This window comes from Artemia franciscana, chromosome 2 (assembly GCF_032884065.1).
Source record: "Artemia franciscana chromosome 2, ASM3288406v1, whole genome shotgun sequence".
NCBI lineage: Eukaryota > Metazoa > Arthropoda > Branchiopoda > Anostraca > Artemiidae > Artemia > Artemia franciscana.
This window is the reverse complement of record NC_088864.1, coordinates 38333047-38355487: the sequence shown is the minus strand read 5'-3', so window position 1 is coordinate 38355487 and position 22441 is coordinate 38333047. Positions and strand designations below refer to the sequence as shown.

General features: G+C 34.6%; 1 protein-coding gene across 1 annotated transcript in view; it reads right to left on the bottom strand.

Moving 5' to 3' along the window:
• Positions 1-22441, bottom strand: part of LOC136041312 (neuropeptides capa receptor-like) — a 146095-nt gene that overhangs the window by 52180 nt on the left and 71474 nt on the right. Inside the window, exons 4-6 of the mRNA XM_065725942.1 lie at positions 14980-15070; positions 7699-7898; positions 2625-2861 (exon numbers count right to left, since the gene is read on the bottom strand). Of these exons, the coding sequence (XP_065582014.1) occupies positions 2625-2861; positions 7699-7898; positions 14980-15070 (528 nt within the window). The remainder of the gene's footprint in view (positions 1-2624; positions 2862-7698; positions 7899-14979; positions 15071-22441) is intronic.

The window sequence follows — 22441 nt, the reverse complement described above, 5'->3', positions numbered from 1 at the left end:
ACTAAACTAACGAAAATTGTGTGATAAAAAATATGGATGAAAAGACAGAAAGAAAGGGGTAAAGGAGAGATGGCAAGAAATAGAGAATGAGGGGAAGGACCGACAGAAAAAGATGCACCGCGCCTTTTCAAAAGAGTCAATTAATGCAATTAAGTATAGTTTCCTAACTGGTTAAGGGGACCTCATCCCTTTAACCTGGAGGCCAAATCGGGTTTTGGCTGTCCCGTTTACTACCCAAAAAGAGGAATAATTACCGTCCACAATTATGGCATTAACCGTTTATTGTAGATATTCTTACCATGTATTTTAACTTGGCAACTAGAAATGGGCTCTACTAGTTTTTTTCGCAAGATACATGCTATCAACCCAGCAAGGAATTCTTTTATTTATTTTAATTTTTTAGTCCGTCCAGGTCGTAATTCTTTTGAAACGTTTTTATGTTCTAACAATTCAAAATAAAACCTGCTGAGTGCTTAGGCTTGTTTGCAATTTGGCGAGAACAAAACAGCGAAATTCCGTTATCCACGGGTGGTCGAACTACATGGTATTTGAATTATGAATAGTTAGTTTTCTCAGTAGACGAAACATGGGCGGTTTACTATAGCATGATGGAATCCCACAGTTATTTTCAATTACCTCATATGAAAAAGCTAACAAATAAGAAAGATTAAGTTGAAAAGCAACCATATTTGAAAAGCAATCATTGCAAATAATATTTGGAATGATTACTATATAACATGCTTTGTCAGTTGGGTATATTTTTGGTACATTGTTCTTTTGAACTATCAACTCTATAAAACTACAGTTTTTAACTGTAGCCCTCCCAGCAACCTTCATGACGAAAGTTAAACTGAGGGTAGAATACCGCTTAGTTTTCGTTGGCTTCAGTCAGATGTGATCTTTGATGGCTGGTCCAACTGCAAACTCGTCAAAAACGATATTGGCTCTTGCGAAATGCTCGTGTACAAAAAATTCGTAGGTATTAGCTACCTTACCATAAGTGGAATAAAGTGCCCTTCCTCCCACATGACGTAGCCAACTACCATACACTACACAGTAGCACGTGTGCTTGGGAATAGTTGAACCTCTGATTTGTACTGCTTCCATAGATAGCCAGCAAGTGTGGCTTTATCTGCCAGCCGCATGGATTTTTGAGACAAGAACGGTGCAATGCAAAGACTATATTTTAAAGGCATGGGTTGACGCCTTAGGACAATGCAACTAACATAACCGGAGTGGTGTAGTTGAAAGACTGCCGTTGGTCACTGGTGGAGATTTAGTAGTCCTTTTTTTGCACAATCTTCCTTCTTAAACGAATGTGAAAAAACACAGTAACTCGTTATTAAATTGATTACTTTGATTCCAACCTGTTGTACCACATCGACGTTCATGCTATGTGTCACTTTTATACTTGACAGGATTATCAGCAACTCTAAATAGATGGAGCGACTGGAGATGTTTGACTAGCAGAAGAGTGCTCAATGAGTTCTTCTTCACAAAGTCAATAAATAATTCAACATGCCGGTCACTTCTTACTTAGGTCGTTCCAGTTAGGGTTTTCATTAAAGTGTCATCAATTGCATCAAGCACACAAATCTGCATACAGCCTTTTTGACTTCAGAAGATCCTAACCATCCTCTCAGGATTCTGCGTATTTTGAGTTTTTTTTAACGAGGTCTGTTTAATTACTTTATTCGACAAGGAGATATTTGTTAACCGGGTTAATTTAGGCGAAATTGGGTTAAGAATATAAAGAAGAATCAAGTCTTCAGGTATGTTTCGTTAGAATGAAATTCAACTTAAACGCCGTTCAGATCAGAAAATATTTCTGACAGTACTTAACCCCTTCTGACGGTGCTCAAGTAGAAAAATAAGGTTCGGAATGAGAGATTTTTTTCGCTTCTAATATCAGTCTAGATATCCCAAGACTTGAACGGATTGGAAAGAACCTTCTAAACCAGAAAAGAATGCCAAAACAAAATTTCAGATTTTTTACCATAGGATACTATATGATGGGATTTTTTAATTCTGAAATAATTTTCAGTTATTTCATATAACCCATTTGGGATATTTCAGAATTGAAATTCAAGTTCATCCTCCCCTATTTCCCAGAAAATCGGACACTTCTGCATGTGATTTTGGATATTTAGTTAAGGGAATTTTTCCGAAAATTTTTACGCTAAAACTTCTCATTGCTCGAAGTCTAATTCTTTTTCTTCTTATGTTTATATTATTTGACTATTTTGGTTGGATGAACCGAGGTAAATATATAGGTAGTAGAGGATTTGTGTTATTGTGTATCATTTTCTTTTTCTTTTTTTTTATTGGGTTTCCAACCCTTAAGCAATTTTTTCATTAACGGGATTTTTTTTAGGTTAACGGGATAACCTAAGAGCTAACGAACGCTACTATATCTATTTTGATCAGCTATGAATAAGTACTTACTCAAAAGAAAAAGATTCATGTCCTTCTAATCCTTTTTCAAAGTTACAAATTTCGTCAGCAAAAATGATTAAACTAGTTTTTCAGATATTATTACATCGAATCACTTGTATTATCTCAAACATTTGTAGGGTGCATATGGGCCTACCTACTGATTGATCATTAGATTTGAAATCACTTACTCAGCATCCTTAAAATATTTTTCCTCGAGTTGGAGTTTCTATGGTCTCCTTTATGAACACAGTTTGAATATTCTTGTCCAACTAGTGCTTTGTACCGTATTTTCATACCCATGAGTGTATAAAGCACCGAGAGAATCCCCATTGGTAAAATGAAGAATACAATAAGTGATACTTCATAGAGATATTTAGGAACTTGCATCATCCCGCATATAGCTGACTCAGGCATGTTTTCTGTACCTAAAAGACATAAATTTCCAGATCAATAACCAAAGTCAAATTTCTTCCACTTCTCTTTGTCCTAAATTATTTACATGGTTCTATAAAAATGCCTGGTGTCTTGGTGGTGAATTAAATAAAAAAAACAAGTTTTTCAACTGAAAGTAAGGAGTGACATCAAAACTTAAAACGCACAGAAATTACTTCGTATATGAAAGAGGCTGCTTCCTCATCAACGCCCCGCTCTTTACGCTAAAGTTTGACTCTTTCTCTCAATTCTTCTTTCTAAAACAGTAAAAAACTTTAGCGTAAAGAGCGGGGCGTTGATGAGGAAGCAGCCTCTTTCATATACGAAGTAATTTCTGTGCGTTTTAAGTTTTGATGTCACTCCTTACTTTCAGTTGAAAAACTTGTTTTTTTTATTTAATTTCTGAACGTTTTTGAATCAATGCATGTTTTGATTTTGGCTCTCCGCAGAGGAATAAACAAAACGAAATTTGCATATTTTTTTTTTTTTTGGCTCAATGGCTTTCTCATAATTTTGATCGAATGATTTTGAGAAAAAAAGAGCGGGGGACGAAGCCTAGTTGCCCCCCGATTTTTTGGTTAATTAAAAAGGCAACTAGAACTTTTAATTTTTTACGAATCTTTTTATTGGTAAAAGATTTACGTAACTTATAAATTAGCTTACGTAAAGAACTTTTGTATTCTCATGTTTTTATTACATATATGAGGGGATTCGCCCCATCGTCAGTACCTCGCTCTTTACACTAAAGCTTAAACTTTATCCCAATTCATTAAGAATGACCCCCTGAATCACAAAAGCCGTAGAATAAGTAGTTGAAATTACCGAAAATACTTTAGCGTAAAGAGCGAGGTATTAGAAGGAGGTGAGCCCCTCATATGGGTAATAATTTCTGTTTGTTTTAAGTTTTATTGCTGTTCCTTACTTTCAGCTGAGAAAGCTTTTTCACTTTTATTTTTTAACTGTTTTTTTTTTTTTTTTAATAATGCTAGTAAATCCTGCTCTCCCTTCATGGAAATTTTCTTCTCCCATTACAAATTCTCGAAGGAAAGTTCCCCCAGCATATCCCCCTCTTCTCAACCCCTCCCCCAAACCAAGAAAATCCTCCTGAAAACGCCTGTATACTTCCCAATAACCATTACTATATGTAAGCACAGGTCAAAGTTTGTAACTTGTTGCCCTTCCCACGGGGACTGTGGGGGAGTGAGTCGTCCCCAAAGACATAGTTATAAGGTTTTTCGACTACGCTGAATAAAATGGCTATCTCAGAATTTTGATCCGTTGACTTTGGGAAAATAATTAGCGTGGGAGGGGGCCTAGGTGCCCTCCAATTTTTTTGGTCGCTTAAAAAGGGCACTAGAACTTTTCATTTCCGTTAGAATGAGCCCTCTTGCAACATTCTAGGACAACTGGGTCGATACGATCACCCCTGGGAAAAAAAAAAAAAAAAAAAACAAAAAAACAAATAAACACGCATCCGTGATCTGCCTTCTGGCAAAAAATGCAAAATTCCACATTTTTGTAGATAGGAGCTCGAAACTTCTACAGTAGGGTTCTCTGATACGCTGAATCTGATGGTGTGATTTTCGTTAAGATTCTATGACTTTTAGGGGGCGTTTCCCCCTATTTTCTAAAATAACGCAAATTTTCTCAGGCTCGTAACTTTTGATGGGTAAGACTAAACTTGATTAAACTTATATATTTAAAACCAGCATTAAAATGCGATTCTTTTGATGTAGCTATTGGTATCAAAATTCCATTTTTTAGAGTTTTGGTTACTATTGAGCCGGGTCGCTCCTTACTACAGTTCGTTACCACGAACTGTTTGATAACAAAAGGGCAAATATTTCAGAGCATTTTTGTTCCCAACATTAAACTGAGTGAGAAATACATTTAAATACTCAAAGATATGATTTGCAACGATAGAAACAATTGTATGTTCTGAATTCAAAACAACAGATCGATGAAATGTAAAGAAAAAAAATTGGCCCAGAATATTAATTTTATGTAAACCTGAAGTAATTTTTTGTAAAAACTTTGATTTCCAGGTGTAGATGAACTAGTATTTAATAATGTAGTAGTCAATATATCCTTGGTAGCAAACTAATTTTTGTAATATAGTTAATCCTAAGGTTATAAATAAGTCTGACATACCTCATCACTCTGCCAAAAAGTTTGAATCGTTTAAGCTGGAATATTAAGTATGTTTAAGTATATATAGTAGAATACAGAGGATATTCAAAGCATAGGTGTTGTTCTATGATTTGAATATCCTTAATTTTGTTCAACATTTTTTTTTTTTTTTTTTTTTTTTTGTCCGATAAGATTAAGTGATAGACTACATAACACTAATTAGGAAGATTCTAGCTATATTTAGCTAGTCTCCCAGCAAGGGCTCTTATTTATGGGATGACCAGGGCAGGGGCAAATTTTGGGTTTGGAGTTTGGAGGGGTTATATAAAGCAACTGGCAACAACATTGTCCAGTGTGCCAACAAATGTGGAAAAATAAGCTATGTTAAACTAAAAACATAAGCTTTTTTGGGGGGACCTTCCCCCTCCCCGCTCTTAATTTTGCCCCTGGAACAGGGGTCTTGGCTCCCAGCTTATAAAAGCTATACACAATTGGTTAAAACGGGAAACTTTTCCAGAGTGAGAATTGAAATAACGCTTTTTTCAGTCTTTTGGGAGATATATCCCGAAGACAAACGAAAACAAGATTTTCAGTTTTGCCTATCTGGTTGAAGATCTTGACTGATTCTCTCCCCCTCCTCCTAAAACAAGTAAAAGAACTGAAATATTCGTCAAAAAATTATATTATTAATTCTGTATTATTTAATAAATAGCTGGTTTTGGTGCCTCGAGTTTTTTACTTTTTTTAATTCCAGTATTCTCATTTTTTAAAAATTAGATTTCTTAGCATTCAAATTCTTCTCGTCAATCACTTCATTTTGCTTCTGTTTTTCTTCATGTTTGTGCGTAACTAATCAGTAAATGAAGCAATTTTTAAATATTTAGTTCACTTTAAATAGTAACAGTTTTATTTGCCTAAGCGTCTACCCCTTATATTTCAGAATCCTTTTTGATCTACCCTGAACTAAAACAAGGTATGATTGGAAAGTCCTCCTGAATCTAGGTTGATGCAGGGCTACAAAGCCATTAGCAGCTGTTTTGTCACTGTAAACACGCATGAATATCAGGTTGGATAAGTTAAAAACTAATAATAAATTGTACTTGTGTAATGTTTTTTTTTTTAATTACTCTCAGTTTTCGACATTGTATTCACTATACTCAAATTTTTCTCGTAATTTGCATCATTTAGTTTTTTTTTGTCGCTTTGTGCCAAAAGTGGCCAATAAAAAAAAAAACATTTAAAAATGTTGCTCTTGCCTGTCTTCTCATTCTCCGCAGTAAAAAAAAAAGTTCACTCAAAACTTGTAATCCTTTATAGACTTTGAGAAGGAAGAAGTGATTGGCCGATCAAAGGAATTCTTTCATCGTAAATTCTTTCTAGAATTGACGAAGATAGTCAAGAATTGAATTCAGGATTTGATCAAATACAAGAAAACCATATTTTCTTGCCCTTTGTAGAGGCTAAAGCCACTCTTTGAGTAACCAATCGCCCCTTGAACACATTTTATACAACTATGCGCTCCCGTAGCCCCATGAAACACAGGATCAAAACTTCAAGATAGCCAGTTTAATAAAATCGGTAGAAACTCCAACAAACATTATCTAAAGGAGCACATAACCCCAAGGACTAGGGGGACTCTAAGCTACGCAAATAACGCATTTAAAAGCAAGGGTTGGTATGCATATTTTATTAGAAAGGTGGGTATGTTACACCCTGTTGACCCTGTTGAAGTTAGAAAAATCCATTGGCCTTCAATCTGTGCGATTGGAAGGTTCAACATGGGGTCATTGCACCCGTGAACACTTTGTCATTTCTAATGCCAATTGGGCGTTTTCAAAGTAAAATACAGTTAGTGCATATTCTACAAACAGTGCTTAGTACTGGAGAGGTCTTGAAATCAGAATTTATAAACATGAAGCTAAAACTGCAATAGCATCGTCCTAAAACAGAATAAAGCTTGTAGCCTAAATACTTCTATGGCTTTCAATCCCAAAACAGTAACCCAGGATGGGCATGTTTATTACAGGGCTGACATTGAGATTTGCGTTAAAAGTCACCTTAAGCATATCTTTCACAAATAGTTATGCGGCAACAATTTATTTAATTAAAAAAAAATGACAAGACAGTTCATTCTTTATAAAGAACTTGAGAACACTCGAGAACTTGTAACGCGAAGACAAGAAAATACCCGGTTTTCACGCTGTCAATACAAGACAATTACCTTTGGCTCGTTGGGAGACTACATTATGCTATATTCAAATTAAATATTTAGTTGCTATTTTGGTTAGATTAGGTCACGTATTTAATATTATGCGCTCTGGGCATAATATTATTTCCATAGTTCTTTGCGGTTGTTTTCCTAATTTTGTCACTAAAGCATTGTACTTTCATTATATCTTGTTGTTTTTCATTAGTATTCACCAAATTTCACTTCTCGAGTGTGTATTATATAATAGAAAAGTACCAGCAACCCTTTTTAAAAATTACCCAACATTTAAAATTACACACTAAATCAGTAATATAAATTAAAAACAAAGGTTACACAACAAATGACTAAGGTAAATAAATGGAGACTAGTACAAATTAATCAGTATGACAGTGCTGAACTGTAATATGTTCAATTGTAACCCAACTCACACCTTATTCCAAGCAGTTACCTCATGTTGTTTCAATTCTGAAAAACGAGTGCTTACAACTTACTTCCAGGGTAAGGACGGTAATGAACCGCCGTATGGATAGCAAAAGGAACGGAGCTGACAAAGGATATAATCCAAATCAGAGCAGTTATCTTAGCGGCTCTTCCCAAACCAGCCATTGTGTACGCACATAAAGGATGACATATTGCTAGGTATCTTTCCAGACTAAAAGCAACTATTGTCAACACAGACGCACAATTTGTCCTAGAAAATAAACATAGTGTAAGCAAGGATTATGCCCTAGATAAATTCATGCATACTGCAGAACCTGAGACAGCGACACAACACCAAATTCATGATAAAAGGCAGAGGAGGCCTAGTCAAAGACAGGTCCAGGGATACGATTAGAGGCACATAATTGTCAACGGGATTTGTTTACAAAAGACTACATCCAAGTCGTTGATATTCATAGTTAGATAGTAATAGCTTTCAATTTCAATAGCATTCTTTTTTATCTTTTTCAATTTTTGAAGAGGAAGTGAGTTTTCGGTTGCTCTCTTTATTTTAAGAAGTCTGGATGGAAACAACATACCTCAAACTATTTTTTTCAAATTTTCTCCTTGTATTTTTTTTTTTTGTATAAATAAATTTAAAATCGGATCTTCCGTCCTTATACGAATTTGTCGGTTTAATGCATTATCCTAATGTGTGTAATATCATCTCTTGGGAGTTTAAAAACTACGCAAGAAGTTTCAAATTTTTTTATAACTAAAAATTTATATAAAAGCTTTCACAGAAACTATCCACCCAAAACATTTTTAACGGCTCTATGGACAATTGAGTATTCATATTAAATTAGATTTTGGATTACAACGTTCTTATTGAAACACAAATATACTTACAATTTTGAAAAATGACGTAAATGCCTAGTGGCATACTGCAGCACTGCCACATAAACAAAACCAAAACTAAAGTCACATTAACCTGACTTATCAAACAGAAAGAAGAAAAAAATTGAATTGGAGCTATCGCCTTGCACATTCAACATTCAGATAGTTGTTTAGCAAACTCTGAAATAAACGTTTATCAGGACGCTCCTAGATTTTAGCTGGAACTAAACAAAGATTATTGAAGAAAGCTGATACACGCTCTTGATATTAGACGAATTTATCACGAAAAATCTGATCTACGAGTTGTCACATAAATATGGTAACGGAAGCTAGTTGGTAAAATCCCTGGAAATTCAAAGGCAACATACCGTACAAATAACCATGGCAAATATCAGAGATATAAATTAAATGCAGTTGGCACAAAGACAAAATACCGCAAGTTTCGTAAAGATCCTTAACTGATGAACTATAATCAATATTAATAAGTATCCTCATTGATTTATTTTGAAGCATTTGAAAACAGATGGAAAGGCAAAATCCCACGAATTGAAGTATTTTCTAATTTGACATATGAATAAGTTACCATACCTAGGTTAGGATTTATCAACTTTTTTCAGCCAAACACTTGTATTCATTATCTATTATGGGCTTGGATAACTTCAAAAGATTGTTATTACCTTACATACCAAACTTCAAGAAGCCTCCAGAATTTAAAATTTCAGCATTGTTTATACTGAAAGCAAAAGCATTCAGCATTGCTTCAATTCAATTCAATTCAATTCAATTTATTCAAATAAAACTAAAATGTAACACCAATAATAATAAAGATCCTTATTTCAGCATTTAAACTTGAGCTGAATTAATTTTCCTCAACTAGTTGAAGATGTTGTTTACGAAGCGTTATTCTCGAGGATATTCCCTCCTCATACCTCATACCTATGTAATTGAAGTGTGTATTCGAAGGATAGTCTTTGAAATCTGATTCGACCTCGTCTGAAATTAATGAGCAACTGTTGTCTTCAACACAAACCTAGAATTAAGACGAATATGCTACCTACAAAAATAACAAACACGAAATTTTTGTACTTCCGTATTATACAAGAAACACTCGAGAAGTGAAGTTTGGTTAATGCTAATGAAATAAAACAAAATTTGATGAAAATATAATACTTTATTAGCAAAATTGTGAAAACTACAACAAAGAAGTATGGAAAGGGTGCCAATCAGAGCGCATTACGTTAAATACATAAGCTAAACTAACCTAACCTAACCTAACCAAAATACCGACTAAATATTTAATTAAAATATAGCTACTATGTCATTTCCCAGCCACCCAAAGCTAATTGTCTGGTACTAACACCATGAAAAAAGGGTAATACCTTATGTTCGCGATCCAAATTCTCGAGTGTTTCTTGTATAATAATTAAGCACCAAAATGTTTTTTTCTTACCCCTTTTCAATGTGAACTAAAAAGTAGAAAATTATTTTTCTTTTTCAAGAATCTATGAGTATAAAATGGAATCTATGAAAAAAACAATGGGCACAAAAATGATTGAGTTCTACATAATATAGTTATCAAATAGTTCTGCGATAATAATTTCTTAGACCACGCTACCTTTCGAAATATTTGGTCTAAATATTTGGTTCTACGTTGTAAGTGCATAATAAAAAAAGTCATAAGGTCGAGGAAAATGACTTAACAAGGTCGCTGCCGAGCAAGAGCTTTAACTAAGTGAGAATGTAAAATGGTTGGGGAAGGCCAACCTTTGGTCAATTTTTCCCAAACCCAGGGAAAATGAGAGTGGAAATTGAAAAATGAGCCATATAGTACCATAAAGGTAAAGAAAATTTGAGGCAAAGAATTCTCTCTGCCTATTGCCTTTCTGAGCTGAACTGTGCTGAATTTGAGCTTAAAGTGTTGTTGTTCTTAGTGTTACTAAGAATTCAATAATAAGAATGAATTTGAATGGACAATTTTGCCGCTCAGAATTGTCCTTTCATTTATTAGAGCAAACTCAGCTGGTTCGTAATTGTGAAATTATTCCTTGACCTTTTACAAAGATTGAGCTGAAAATTTCGTCGTTTTCGGTGTTACTACACGTCCCAAATATTAAAGAAACATTGCTGGTTGGTAATTACAAGAAAATTCTGTGCCTATTGCCTTTTACAACATATTTTGGCTTTTTCGGTGTTCCTGGGATTTCAGTTATCAAAGCAAACGTAATTAGTTGACAATTGTAAGGGTATTATACATATATATATATATATATATATATATATATATATATATATATATATATATATATATATATATATATATATATATATATTAGGCCGGCGTTGGTCAGGCCAACACTGGCTCCTGGGAAAATGACGGCATAAATTTGATTTTGCTTTGGCACTCCACATTGTTGAAAATCCAGACCATGTAGTTATGTAAAGCAAACCCCGTTTTGTGCCCCTTGTTTTCGCTTATATTCATAGATTCTTGAGGGAAAATGAATATTTTCTACTCCTTATTTCATTTTCAAAAATAATTTTTTTATTTAAATTATTTTATATTTTTAAGTCTTTTCCAAACTAAAAGTCTTCCTTAAGGTATAAATTTGTCTTATCTAAGATTTAAGCTACCAACGCCAAAGGCAAATGTTCTCACCGCTGCGCTATCAAGTCTTATACTAGACCTACGTTGCCTGAATAACATGAAGTATTGCGGCAACCTTTGTCTGGCTTCGCCAAATAAAGTGTTGCGAGAGCAACACTTTGGTTTTGTTTCTTTGCTATCGGTTAAACGCTGAAGCTGTCAGCCTATCGAAGCTTTTAAAACGTCATGTTCAAAGAAGAACACGATCAATAATCACATGATCAAAGGCTATTCCTCAGCGTTGAAAAAACAATAATAACTAAAGAATATCAAAAGAAGGGACTAAATTGACTTTGCAGCCAATTGAACTTTATCCTTTTCAATCGTAGACATCGTGACGGATCAAGACATGGAACAAAATCTTATATAATCTAGTTGGTATTATAAAGCTATCCGTAACTTTTCAGGATCAAAATACCATAGATGACACTCTATTAATTATTAAGAAACTGCTTCGTTGTTTTACATTATCGTTTGTACCCGTTTCGTAAACACTTAATTCTAGGTTACAGTGAGTATGGGTAGGCTGCACCAACTAGCAAAAGTTACAAACCCCTTTTCACTAAAGATGATTGTAGCCTAACAGACGGTTATTACTTACAAGTCCCCTACATGTCTTACCACTGGAACCAACTCGGTCTTACCATCAAATACACTGGAAACAAATAACAGGTATACCAAATATCAAAATTTGCAAACCCCTCACTGCCGAAGATGATTATGAGCTGAAGATGATGAACAGCCGACCTTTCCTTACAAGTCTCTTACATGTCTCACAATTGGTATCGGCTTGTTTTTGGTTTCAGTGTGTACTCTACTACTGAAGTTGTCAACCCCTTGAAACTTTCAAACTCGTATATCTCATGAAGGAATTTCTGTACCAAAAAATGTGTGACATATATTTTGATCAGCTCATCAAGAGCTATCGATTGCCGTTGAAAAAAAAATCTATCTGTCTTAGTTCAAAAGTTGATTTTTTTGCCGTAGGCCAACTTTCTAACGTCACCACTTAGAAAGAAGCAAAGGATAAGCTCCAATTTCCTTAGCAATGACAGACATTTTAAAGCTTAACAGGTACATCTGATAACATTTCTCTACCTCAATCCCAAGTCCGAAAAAAACAAATGATAAACCCAGCCAAAATCACGGTAGCACTTTCGGACCCGTGGGAAAATGCCGCTTTTTTGCTTCTGTAAATTTTTCTATTTATCACTCAAAGAAGATATATTGGCTGTGGGGCCGGGTAACTGCCGCATATATTTAACACTTATAGATTTTAGTCCATCTTCAATTTGAAAGTGGTGCCTGCCTGCTTGCCTGCTCGAACGGAGCTTTCCACTCGAAAGCAGAAACATGGTTTGATGAAACGAAAGCTCGGATGCACGACTTCAGATACTCCTCTCTGACATAGGCTACATAACTCCACTTCACTTCGCACACCATAGGCTCTGGCTCGTGGACAAGCAAAATCCATCCTTTTTGGCCCCAGGCAAGAGTTCTGCGGAGCTTTCCAAAATGTAATGCCATATCCATCAATCCGGCCTCAGGTCCAAACTGTCCGTAAAAACCGCACAGGTTAGGCCCTTACCAGTTTCCAGGAATAAGCCGACATTGACGGCATAGGAAAAAAAAAAAAAAAAAAAAAAAAAAAAAAAAAAAAAAAAAAAAAAAAAAAAAAAAAAAAAAACGGGACAAAACCAAAGTGTTGCTCTCGCAACACAATAAGGATATTTGTTTTATACCTTTTGCTGTGTCTGACCACCTGTTTATATTGCTTTATTTATACAAGGAAGAGTATACAATAGGGGGGGGGGTTGACGTTGTATTATTGCACTGCCGTCGAAAAAGCATATACTGATAAAATCTTGGAAGTAATTGAACATTCAGATGCGTAAAAAAAAGGCTCAAAAAGTAAAAAAAATGCTTGACAAAAGTTCAAACAAGTTTGTGAGTAGAGGAAACGATTGAAAACACTTATTTCGTTCTTGTAGCATTACAATAGGAGGATATATTATTACTAAATAATGTGAGTAACCCTATGAACAATTGTTATTTACATACCAACCCTAATTTCTTAAGAAATATTGACCTCATCTGCAGGTCTTATTTCAGCACCTAAACTTGAGCGTAGAAAATATATCGTTTACAAGGCTTTATCCTCTAGGATTTTCTCTTCTCGTATTTCTCAAATTTAACAGAAGAGGCGATAAACCCACTAGTCTTAGAAATCTTATTCTGTGTTGCTCAAAGTTAAAAAACAACTGTTGTCTTCAACGCGACTCCGGAGCTAGAACCAATTGAGAAATACTTTCTAAAATACTTATTTCATTCCTTTAACAATCCAATGTAGAGTGGTTATTATGAATGAGTTGATTTACCCTTTTAAAAGATTGTTATTGTTTTACCAATTATGCTGGTTTTAGCATTTAAATTTGAATCGAATTAGCCTTCCTCTAACAGTTAATGGTGTTGTTTACAAAAATTAATATTTAAAGCTTTTCCCTTCTTACATCCTTTAAATTGAGTTAAAACGTTTACTCGAAGTATGCTTTGAAATTCGATTCGATCAATTTCAAAATTAATAAGCAACAGTTACGTTAAATGCAACTCTAGGACTATTCCGAACGTACTTCTTAAATTGCTTCTTTATTGTGAAATTGGAATATGTGATACTACAAGTTGCCTCTTGATTCCGCTCTTAAATATAAATTTGAATTTCACTTTTTAAAGGGCAATAGCAAGAAAATCAATGAGATTTAAATTGACAAAAAGGATATCTTGTGGATCATTAAACTGAAACTAGATAGGATTTAGAAACAATAGCTGAGTGTTTCTTTGATTTGTAAAACTAATTTGCCTCATTTGTCTTTTGTTCGTGCTTTATTAAAAAACTTAAATGTCGAAACCGTCTGAGAAGATAAAGCTTGTTTGAAATTTAGGAGAACAAGAAAATTAAAAAAAAAGAAAAAGATTTAAACATAACAATTTTATGGCATAATTTATATAGTATATAATATACTAGTTTACCGGTCACGTGTTTTTGCGATCTCAAAAGAATTGTAAATTCAAAAGAAATTCCACCCCAGAAAATTCTCTTCCGTGGAAAACTCCCCCCCCCATTTATTAACAACGATCCAGTTTATAAATTTAAAGGCATATGAAAAATTCACCTTGTGGACACTTCTCACTCCAGAAAATCCCCCTCCATGCAGAAAATTTCCCCCTGCGGGGAACACTCCACGAAAACCCTCCATGGAAGATTCTCCCGGATCCCCCCACATCTCAGAATTCCCTTACAGAATCCCTACCCTAGACAATTTCCCCTGGAAATTTCTCCTGCACTAAAATAGCGATAGTACTTTTACATTTAAAAGTATTTGAAAAATTAAGTTGAAAACAAAATTAACGAAAATGCTGAATGTTAAATTCAGGTAATTATTCAAAATGGAATTCCATAATTTTATAAACGTTAAAACCCCTTAATTCAATATCCAGATAATGTAGATTGTGTGACCAGAAGGAATTGTCAATTATTTGTGTTATTGTGTCTCTAATTTCTGGTCTTGGGGCGAGGTGGGGGGTGAGAAAAAACAAACGCCTAAAACCTTCGCAAGACATTACTCAATAACTCATTAAAGTTTTTTGGCAATATGATGAATATTGCAGCAATGCAGACAGGATACACACACGCAGACATGCATTCGATTTTATACATAGCCTATAAATACTGTGATTGTTTTTTGGGTATCTTTGTTTTTGTGTTTCTTTTGGTTATTTGTGTATGCACGTGCAATTCGAAATTGAAACTTACATTTCTGCCACCATCCCTCTTGCTTTACAAAATGTATCGCCAAGTGTCCACGGATACTGAATCCAGTAAGTATGCAGCTCACTTGGTAATCCTGAAAAAAGAAATTTTTTTAACACTAGGAGGTAAAAAAATAAAAATAAACAAATAAAGAAATACAAAATCAGAAATTCAAATAAAGAGCTAAATGCACTTATACAAGATTCCACTGACTTCATATAAATAAAAGATCGTTTGATTTATATCTGTTCAGGTGAAACACATTAATGTCTTAAACTGCAAAAACTCCAATGCATAATTTAGGAATTTTAACATAAGAGAGTAATGCGTTTTAATACTTCTTGGCCTCCAGAAACTCTTTGAGCATTTAAAATGTGCATGAATTAAATACAATCAGGATTATATTTAATTTTTAATCCATCTGTCCAAAAGTTTTGTTTTAATAAAGATGGATTGATAAAAGTCATGACTTCATTCTATATATGGCATCATAGCTTTCCTGAAAGGAAGGGCCACCTCATCAAAATTTTCGTAGGGAATGGATGAGCAAACGTTTAATAACGACTTTTTTTGCCAGAAAAGTATCACATAGTTCTTAAACATTAAAAAACACTTTCTACTCCTTTTAGTCGTCATCGAGGGGGAGGGGGTTAAAGTTTCCTTGTCCATTTTTCTAAGGATACCCTTATACATGCAAAATAAATATTCTAACTTGGACGAATATTAGTGGAAGTCACTAACTGTCGGATATAATGTAAATGAAATAAAAACACAATGGTCTTTATCTGATGCATTATTTGCTTGGCTTCCTCTTGTTTTTACTCTCAACGTTTTATTTACTTCGAAAGGTCGCTGAATGGAGGGATAAACCTTTTTCCATTTTATCAAGTTTCTTAAAAAAAAGGATATCAAATCAATAAGAAAGCACGAATTGGAACTGAAAACATAAGGTCTTCCGAGCATATTATAGATTTTTTTTCAAGTCAAAAAAAAAAAAAAAAAAAAAATGGCGGCGAAAGGTAAAGACTTAATTTAGAATCCAACACAATAAGAAATTAGCTTATATATGATCCCAAACCTAAAACAAGAAGCATGACTGAAAAAATCAAACAGTTCGTGGTAACGAGCTGTAGTAAGGAGCGACCCGGCTCAATAGTAACCAAAACTCCAAAAAACGGAATTTTGATACCAATAGCTATATCAAAAGAATCGCATTTTAATGCTGATTTTAAATATATAAGTTTCATCAAGTTTAGTCTTACCCATCAAAAGTTACGAGCCTGATAAAATTTACCCTATTTTAGAGAATAGGGGGAAACACCCCCTATAAGTCATAGAATCTTAACGAAAATCAAACCATCAGATTCAGCGTATCAGAGAACCATACAGTACGAGTTCCAAGCTCCTATCAACAAAAATTTGGAATTTGTATTTTTTGCCAGAAGACAAATCACGGATGCGTGTTTATTTGTTTGTTTTTTTTTCCCAGGGGTGATCGTATCGACCCAGTGGTCCTATAATTTTGCAAGAGGGCTCATTCCAACGGAAATGAAAAGTTCTAGTGCCCTTTTTAAGTGACCGAAAAATTGGAGGGCACCTAGGCCCCCTCCCACGCTCATTTTTTTCCCAAAGTCATCTGATCAAAATTCTGAGATAGCCATTTTATTCATCATAGTAAAAAAACATTATAACTATGTCTTTGGGGACGACTTACTCCCCCACAGTCCCCGTGAGAGGGGCTGCAAGTTACAAACTTTGATCAGTGCTTGCATATAGTAATGGTTATTGGGAAGTGTACAGACGTTTCCAGGGGGATTTTTTGGTTGGGCGGAGAGGTTGAGAAGAGGGGGTATCTGGGGGAAACTTTACATGGAGGAATTTGTCGTGGGGGAAGAAGATTTCCATGAAGGGGGTGCAACATTTCCTAGCATTATTTAAAAAAACAATGAAAAAATAAATATGAAAAAGTTTTTTCAACTGAAAATAAGGAGTAGCATTAAAACTTAAAACGAACAGAAAATATTACGCATATAAGGGGTTCACCTCCTCCTAATACCTCACTCTTTACGCTAAAATATTTTTAGTAATTTCAACTATTTATTCTACAGCCTTGGTGATTCAGGGGACAAAATTTAAGCTTTAGTATAAAGAGTGAGGTATTGACGAGTGGGCGAACCCTCTCATATACGTAATAAAAACATACGAATATAGAAGTTTGTTACGTAAGCTAATTCATAAGTTACGTATATCTTTTACTAATGACAACGTTCGTAAAAAATTAAAAGTTCTAGCTGCCTTTTTAAGTACCCAAAAATTGGAGGGCAACTGGGCCTCCCTCCCCCTCCTTTTTTTCAAAATCATTCGATCAAAACTATGGGAAAGCCATTTAGCCAAATAAATAAATATGCAAATTTCGCTTTAATTATTCATCTGCGGAGAGCCGAAGTCAAAACATGGATTAACTAAAAAATGTTGAGAAATTAAATAAAAAAATAAGTTTTTTTCAATTGAAAGTAAGGAGCGACATTAAAACCTAAAACGAGCAGAAATTACCCCGTATAAGAAAGGGGCTGTTCCCTCTTCGACGTCCTGCCCTTTACGCTAAAGTTTTTACTGTTTTAAAAAGTAAAGTTGAGAGAAAGAGTCAAACTTTAGCGTAAAAAGCGAGGCGTTGAAGAGGGAACAGTCCCTTTCATATACGGGGTAATTTCTGCTCATTTCAAGTTTTAATGTCGCTACTTACTTTCAGTTATTTTTTTTTTTTTTTATTTAGTAAAACCCAAAAACGAACAGAAATTATAAAGAATTTAAAACAAACATGCCAAATTTAAGCAACATTTAAAACAAACATGAATTACCACAAACAAGAATGGTAGTCCTCAGACCCTTCAAGAGGCTTAGGTGCCATTTGCATTTTGTTGAAAACCAGGGGCGTCATTTGGAGGGACAAGAGGACAGGTGCCTCCCAATAATGTGGAGATTTTTCTGTATATCCCATGCCCCTTGAATATCCGAATGTAGAACCCTCTCCCTCCCCCCAATAAAAATGGTGGAGATTCGTCCCTATTGAAAGCTAGATAGATAACTAAAATTGAAAGTTTGGTTTTGCTAATGGTTTGTCTATACATTTGAAGGGAATTGGTTTAAAAGGAAGTAAATCACTTATAAAAATGAAATCTTTTTCAAACAGTAAAATTAAGTGAATCGTCATTTTTAAGATATTCAACCACAAATCAGCCTGATGTTACCATTCCTTAATCTTCTGAAAGGCTAGGATGTGATTTACATTTACTGAAATTTAGATAAATTATTTGAACTGAAGGCTCAATTTAGCAAATAATTTTCAATAAAATTGAAAGGAATTTATTTAGACCATGAGCATACATTTGATAAAATATTAAACTAACAGACAATTTTTAAAAATTACTGATTTTGAAGAAAAGGCTTTCTAGAAGTTTGGCAGTTTTATTTTGATAATTTTGTAGCTGAAGCTAAAATTGTATATACGGTTTGATATATTTTCAATAAAGCGAAAATACCACAGTGAGAAAAGGTAAGTAAGTAAGAAAGTATGACGGCACTAGACCCTCAAGGTCCAAAGCGTGGCCCTTCAGTCAGGAAGTGAAATAGGGGGGGGGGCAGACATCCAGTGCTCTCGCACACCCTTCCTGCTTACCTTCCCAGATTTTACCAGGTGCCCATTTAGAGCTAGGTTGACTCTGGCTGAGCTTTTAAGTTTTACTTAATTGTCCATTGTAATTTCAGTTTTTGGATTCCATTTTTCTATTTTTTGGCTATTTCTAACATTTTAGGATTTGAATTCCCCCTTTAACCATTTTGTTCGAATGCCATTTTGTTGAACATAGTCAAAAACCAAATAAATATGTCTTAGAGGATGATTTACTTCCCCACAGTCCCCGGGGGAAGGGCTGCAAGTTATGAACTTTGCCCATTGTTTGAATATAGTATTGGCTATTGACAAAGTATAATGACGTTTTCACTGGATATTTTTTCTGGTGGTGGAGGGTGGAGGTCGGGGGTTACATGAGAGGATCTTTCCATGCAGGAATTTATCAAAGGGGAAAACAATTTCCATGAAGGGGACGCTGGATTTTCCAGCATTATTTAAAACAACAATGAGAAATTAAATAAAAAAAACAAGTTTTTTCAACTGAAAGAAACGAGCAACATTAAAAATTAAAATGAACAGAAATTATTACTTATATGAGGGGGTTCTGCCCCTCCTCAATATTTCTCTATTTACGCTAAACTACTTTTTGTAATTTCAAAGAAGCTATTTATTCTAATAAAACGGCCTTTGTGGTTCAAGGTTCTTAAAGAATTGCAGCAAAATTGAACTTTAGCGTAAAGAGCGAGGGATTGACGAGAGGACAAACCCCCTCATATACGTAATAAAAATATGATAATATAGAAGTTCGTTACATAAGTTTATTTGTAAGTTACGCATATTTATTACTAATAAAAACATTCGTAAATAAAATTAAAAGTAAGTTGCCTTTTTAAGTAAACCAAAAAATTGAAGGGCAAATAGGCCCTCCCCCACCCTTTTTTTCTCAAAGTGTTCCGATCAAAGCTTTGAGAAAGCCTTTTGGCCTAGAAAGTAAAACTAATATGCAAATTTGGTTTTAATTATTCATGTACTGTGATCTAAAATCAACACCTGCATTAATTCAAGAACATTCAGAAATTAAATTAAAAAAAAACAAGTTTTTTTTAACTGAAAGTAAGGCGCGACATTAAAACTTAAAACGAACAGAAATTATTCCGTATGTGAAAGGGACTCTCCCCCCCTCAACGCCCCAATCTTTACGCTAAAGTTTGACTCTTTCTCACAACTCTACTTTTTAAATCAATAAAAAACTTTAGTGTAAAGAGCGGGGCGTTGAGGAGGGGACAGTCCCTTTCAAATACGGAATAATTTCTATTCGGTTTAAGTTTTAATGCCACCCCTTACTTTCAGTTAAAAAAAACTTGTTTTTTTTAATTTAATTTCCGAAAAGAGTGTGTCTTTTAGTTTATTTCTCTTGCAGTTCAAAATAACGCTTCCAGCTGAGAAAAGGCGCTTGACTGGAGCCGACAAAGCGATTGACGGCTTACATTTGCAAATCACTCTTGAAATCATTGGATAAAGAAGAGCTAAGCCTTCCCTTTTGTTTTCAAGAAACTATAGAATATATAACTTTAAAAAAGTTTGTGCATTCAGACCCAGTGCAAATTACAGGGCTGCCTGCTTTAAGAAACCAAAACAAATCTGATATATTCGCTTTCTTTTTTGGCTTATGTTAGGCCTCTTTCTTTTACCACGACTCTTCTTTAAATGAGCGAATAATCAGCCAAATTTGCCCTTTTATTTTCTGAAAGCCACCTAATCTTGAAACAGGGTTGACTAGAAGTTGTAATCGCAAACTCTCTAAAGTGTTTGTTACAGAAGCTCAGAGAAAAGGTAAAAAAAAAGGTAAGGTAAAGGATACGGCATTAGACTTTACAGTCCGTACCGGTGGTGCTGATCTCCGTTTCTTGGCCCTTCAGCCAGGAAGAGCAATGGGGGGTTGGGGGCCAGCCATCCTGTGCTTTCGCACACCTTTCCTGTTTACCTTCCCCAGATTTCTCCAGGTACCCATTTAGAGCTGGGTCGACTCTGGCTAAGCTTACAGAGTCACCAGAGAAAAGACACAAGAGAAACGTCTCTTAAGCCCCCGGGGGAATAAAGATAGCCCCTCAAGCCGTCTAGGGTGCTGCTCTTAAGTACCCTAGAATTTAGGTTATCTCTAAACATGTTTAATAAAAACAAAACGAATTAAAAGAAAATGGAAAATCTTTTGGAATGAATCTAAACAGAGACATTAAATTTTGAAATAAAACGAACAAAACTATTCTGTATTTGAGGGGACTGCTGAAAACCTCAACCCTATTTACGTCAAAGTTTGTCTCTTTTCCTCCACGCTTCAGGAATAAATGCTCTTTTCCTAAACGTCAGGAATCAATTGTTCTTGTCTTAACAAAAGCAATGTGATAAGAAGTTAAAATTTTATAAGCACTTTGAGAATGAAGAGACTTTTTACTCACATTATACTTTAAACAATGAAATTTTTAGTTCAGACCTTCAAAAGAGCAATGGGGAAATAGGAAAATTCTTAATTATGAACTGTATATATTTGATGCTCTTTAAAATGCTTTCAGGGAACCAACGGTCAAGCTTGGAGTAATGTGCGTGTACCCCTCTTATATAGGACAATTTGTTTGCTTTGTTCTAATGTTGACTTTTCTTTTTCAGTTAATAAAACTTGTTTGTTTTTGCACTTGATTTCTCTGAATGCCAAAAAAGGGAGATGAGAATTTAATATTGAAGTGGGATATTTTCAGGCTTGAAATTTTTTTGAGCCTTTACTACCCACATTGCAGAGTTTATAATCTATTTTAGGAACTTATCTTCCGGGTTTGTCGTACTTCAATCGGTTTGCTTTGTCGTGGAGTCGTATATTGTTCCAAATATGGTGTCCCTTACTATTGAAAAAATGTCATCTTCGCAAGATTGGGATCAAATTAAAGAGAGATCTATTGATTGTGAGAAACTTTTTTTATTTTTTTTTTTTTTATAAAGCTACGCAAGTTTTTTGACCTCTGGGATTATAGCCAAAGGTTCACCAATTTTTGGTAAAGATCTGTGGATGTCTGTCAAATGCATTGGACAAAATGTCTGGAGCCATTTTCGAATTTCAAATTAGAATGAACAATCCTGTGGGATAAGTATGTGTTACATCGTCCATCTCTCAGTTGAATTCAAACATGCAGAAACCAACTGATATGTGTGATCCCGAGAAACATCAGCAAAGAACTAAATTCCCAAGCTTACTACTTTAGAGACTTAGAACTTTTTCACTTTTATTGTTGTCGAAAATTTATTTTTGGGTTAACACGGTTGCCATGGCAGTTGCAACCTATTTTATAGGTATGTAGGTAGGTAGGTTTTATTTTTATCCACAATATAAAGATAAATAAAAATGACACTACTAATAAATTATTGCAGCAAAAAGAAAGTCCTAAGGACTTGTGCTGCAAATTCCTGTTATGATTTATATCTTATAAATAAATATCTATACATAACAACTCCTAGCCTATACATAATGATTAACCACCTAGCCTATCCTATATATAAAAAAAGAATAAGACATACACATGAGCACTGTACAACAAAATAGTCCTAATAATTATTTTTTACCGGTTTCAGCCTCAATCCCACCACCAAAAACTGCGAAAAAAAATCGAAAACCTCCCGCCCTTCGTAATGTATTACTTAAATAAAATGTTTTCAATTTATTTTTAAACCCGTATAAAGAGACAGACTCCCTGATGCTAGCCGGCAGGTTATTCCGAACAGAAGGCTCCAGATTATGAACCATATATGATGATCTGACTGTTTCAAACAGTTCGTGGTAACGAACTG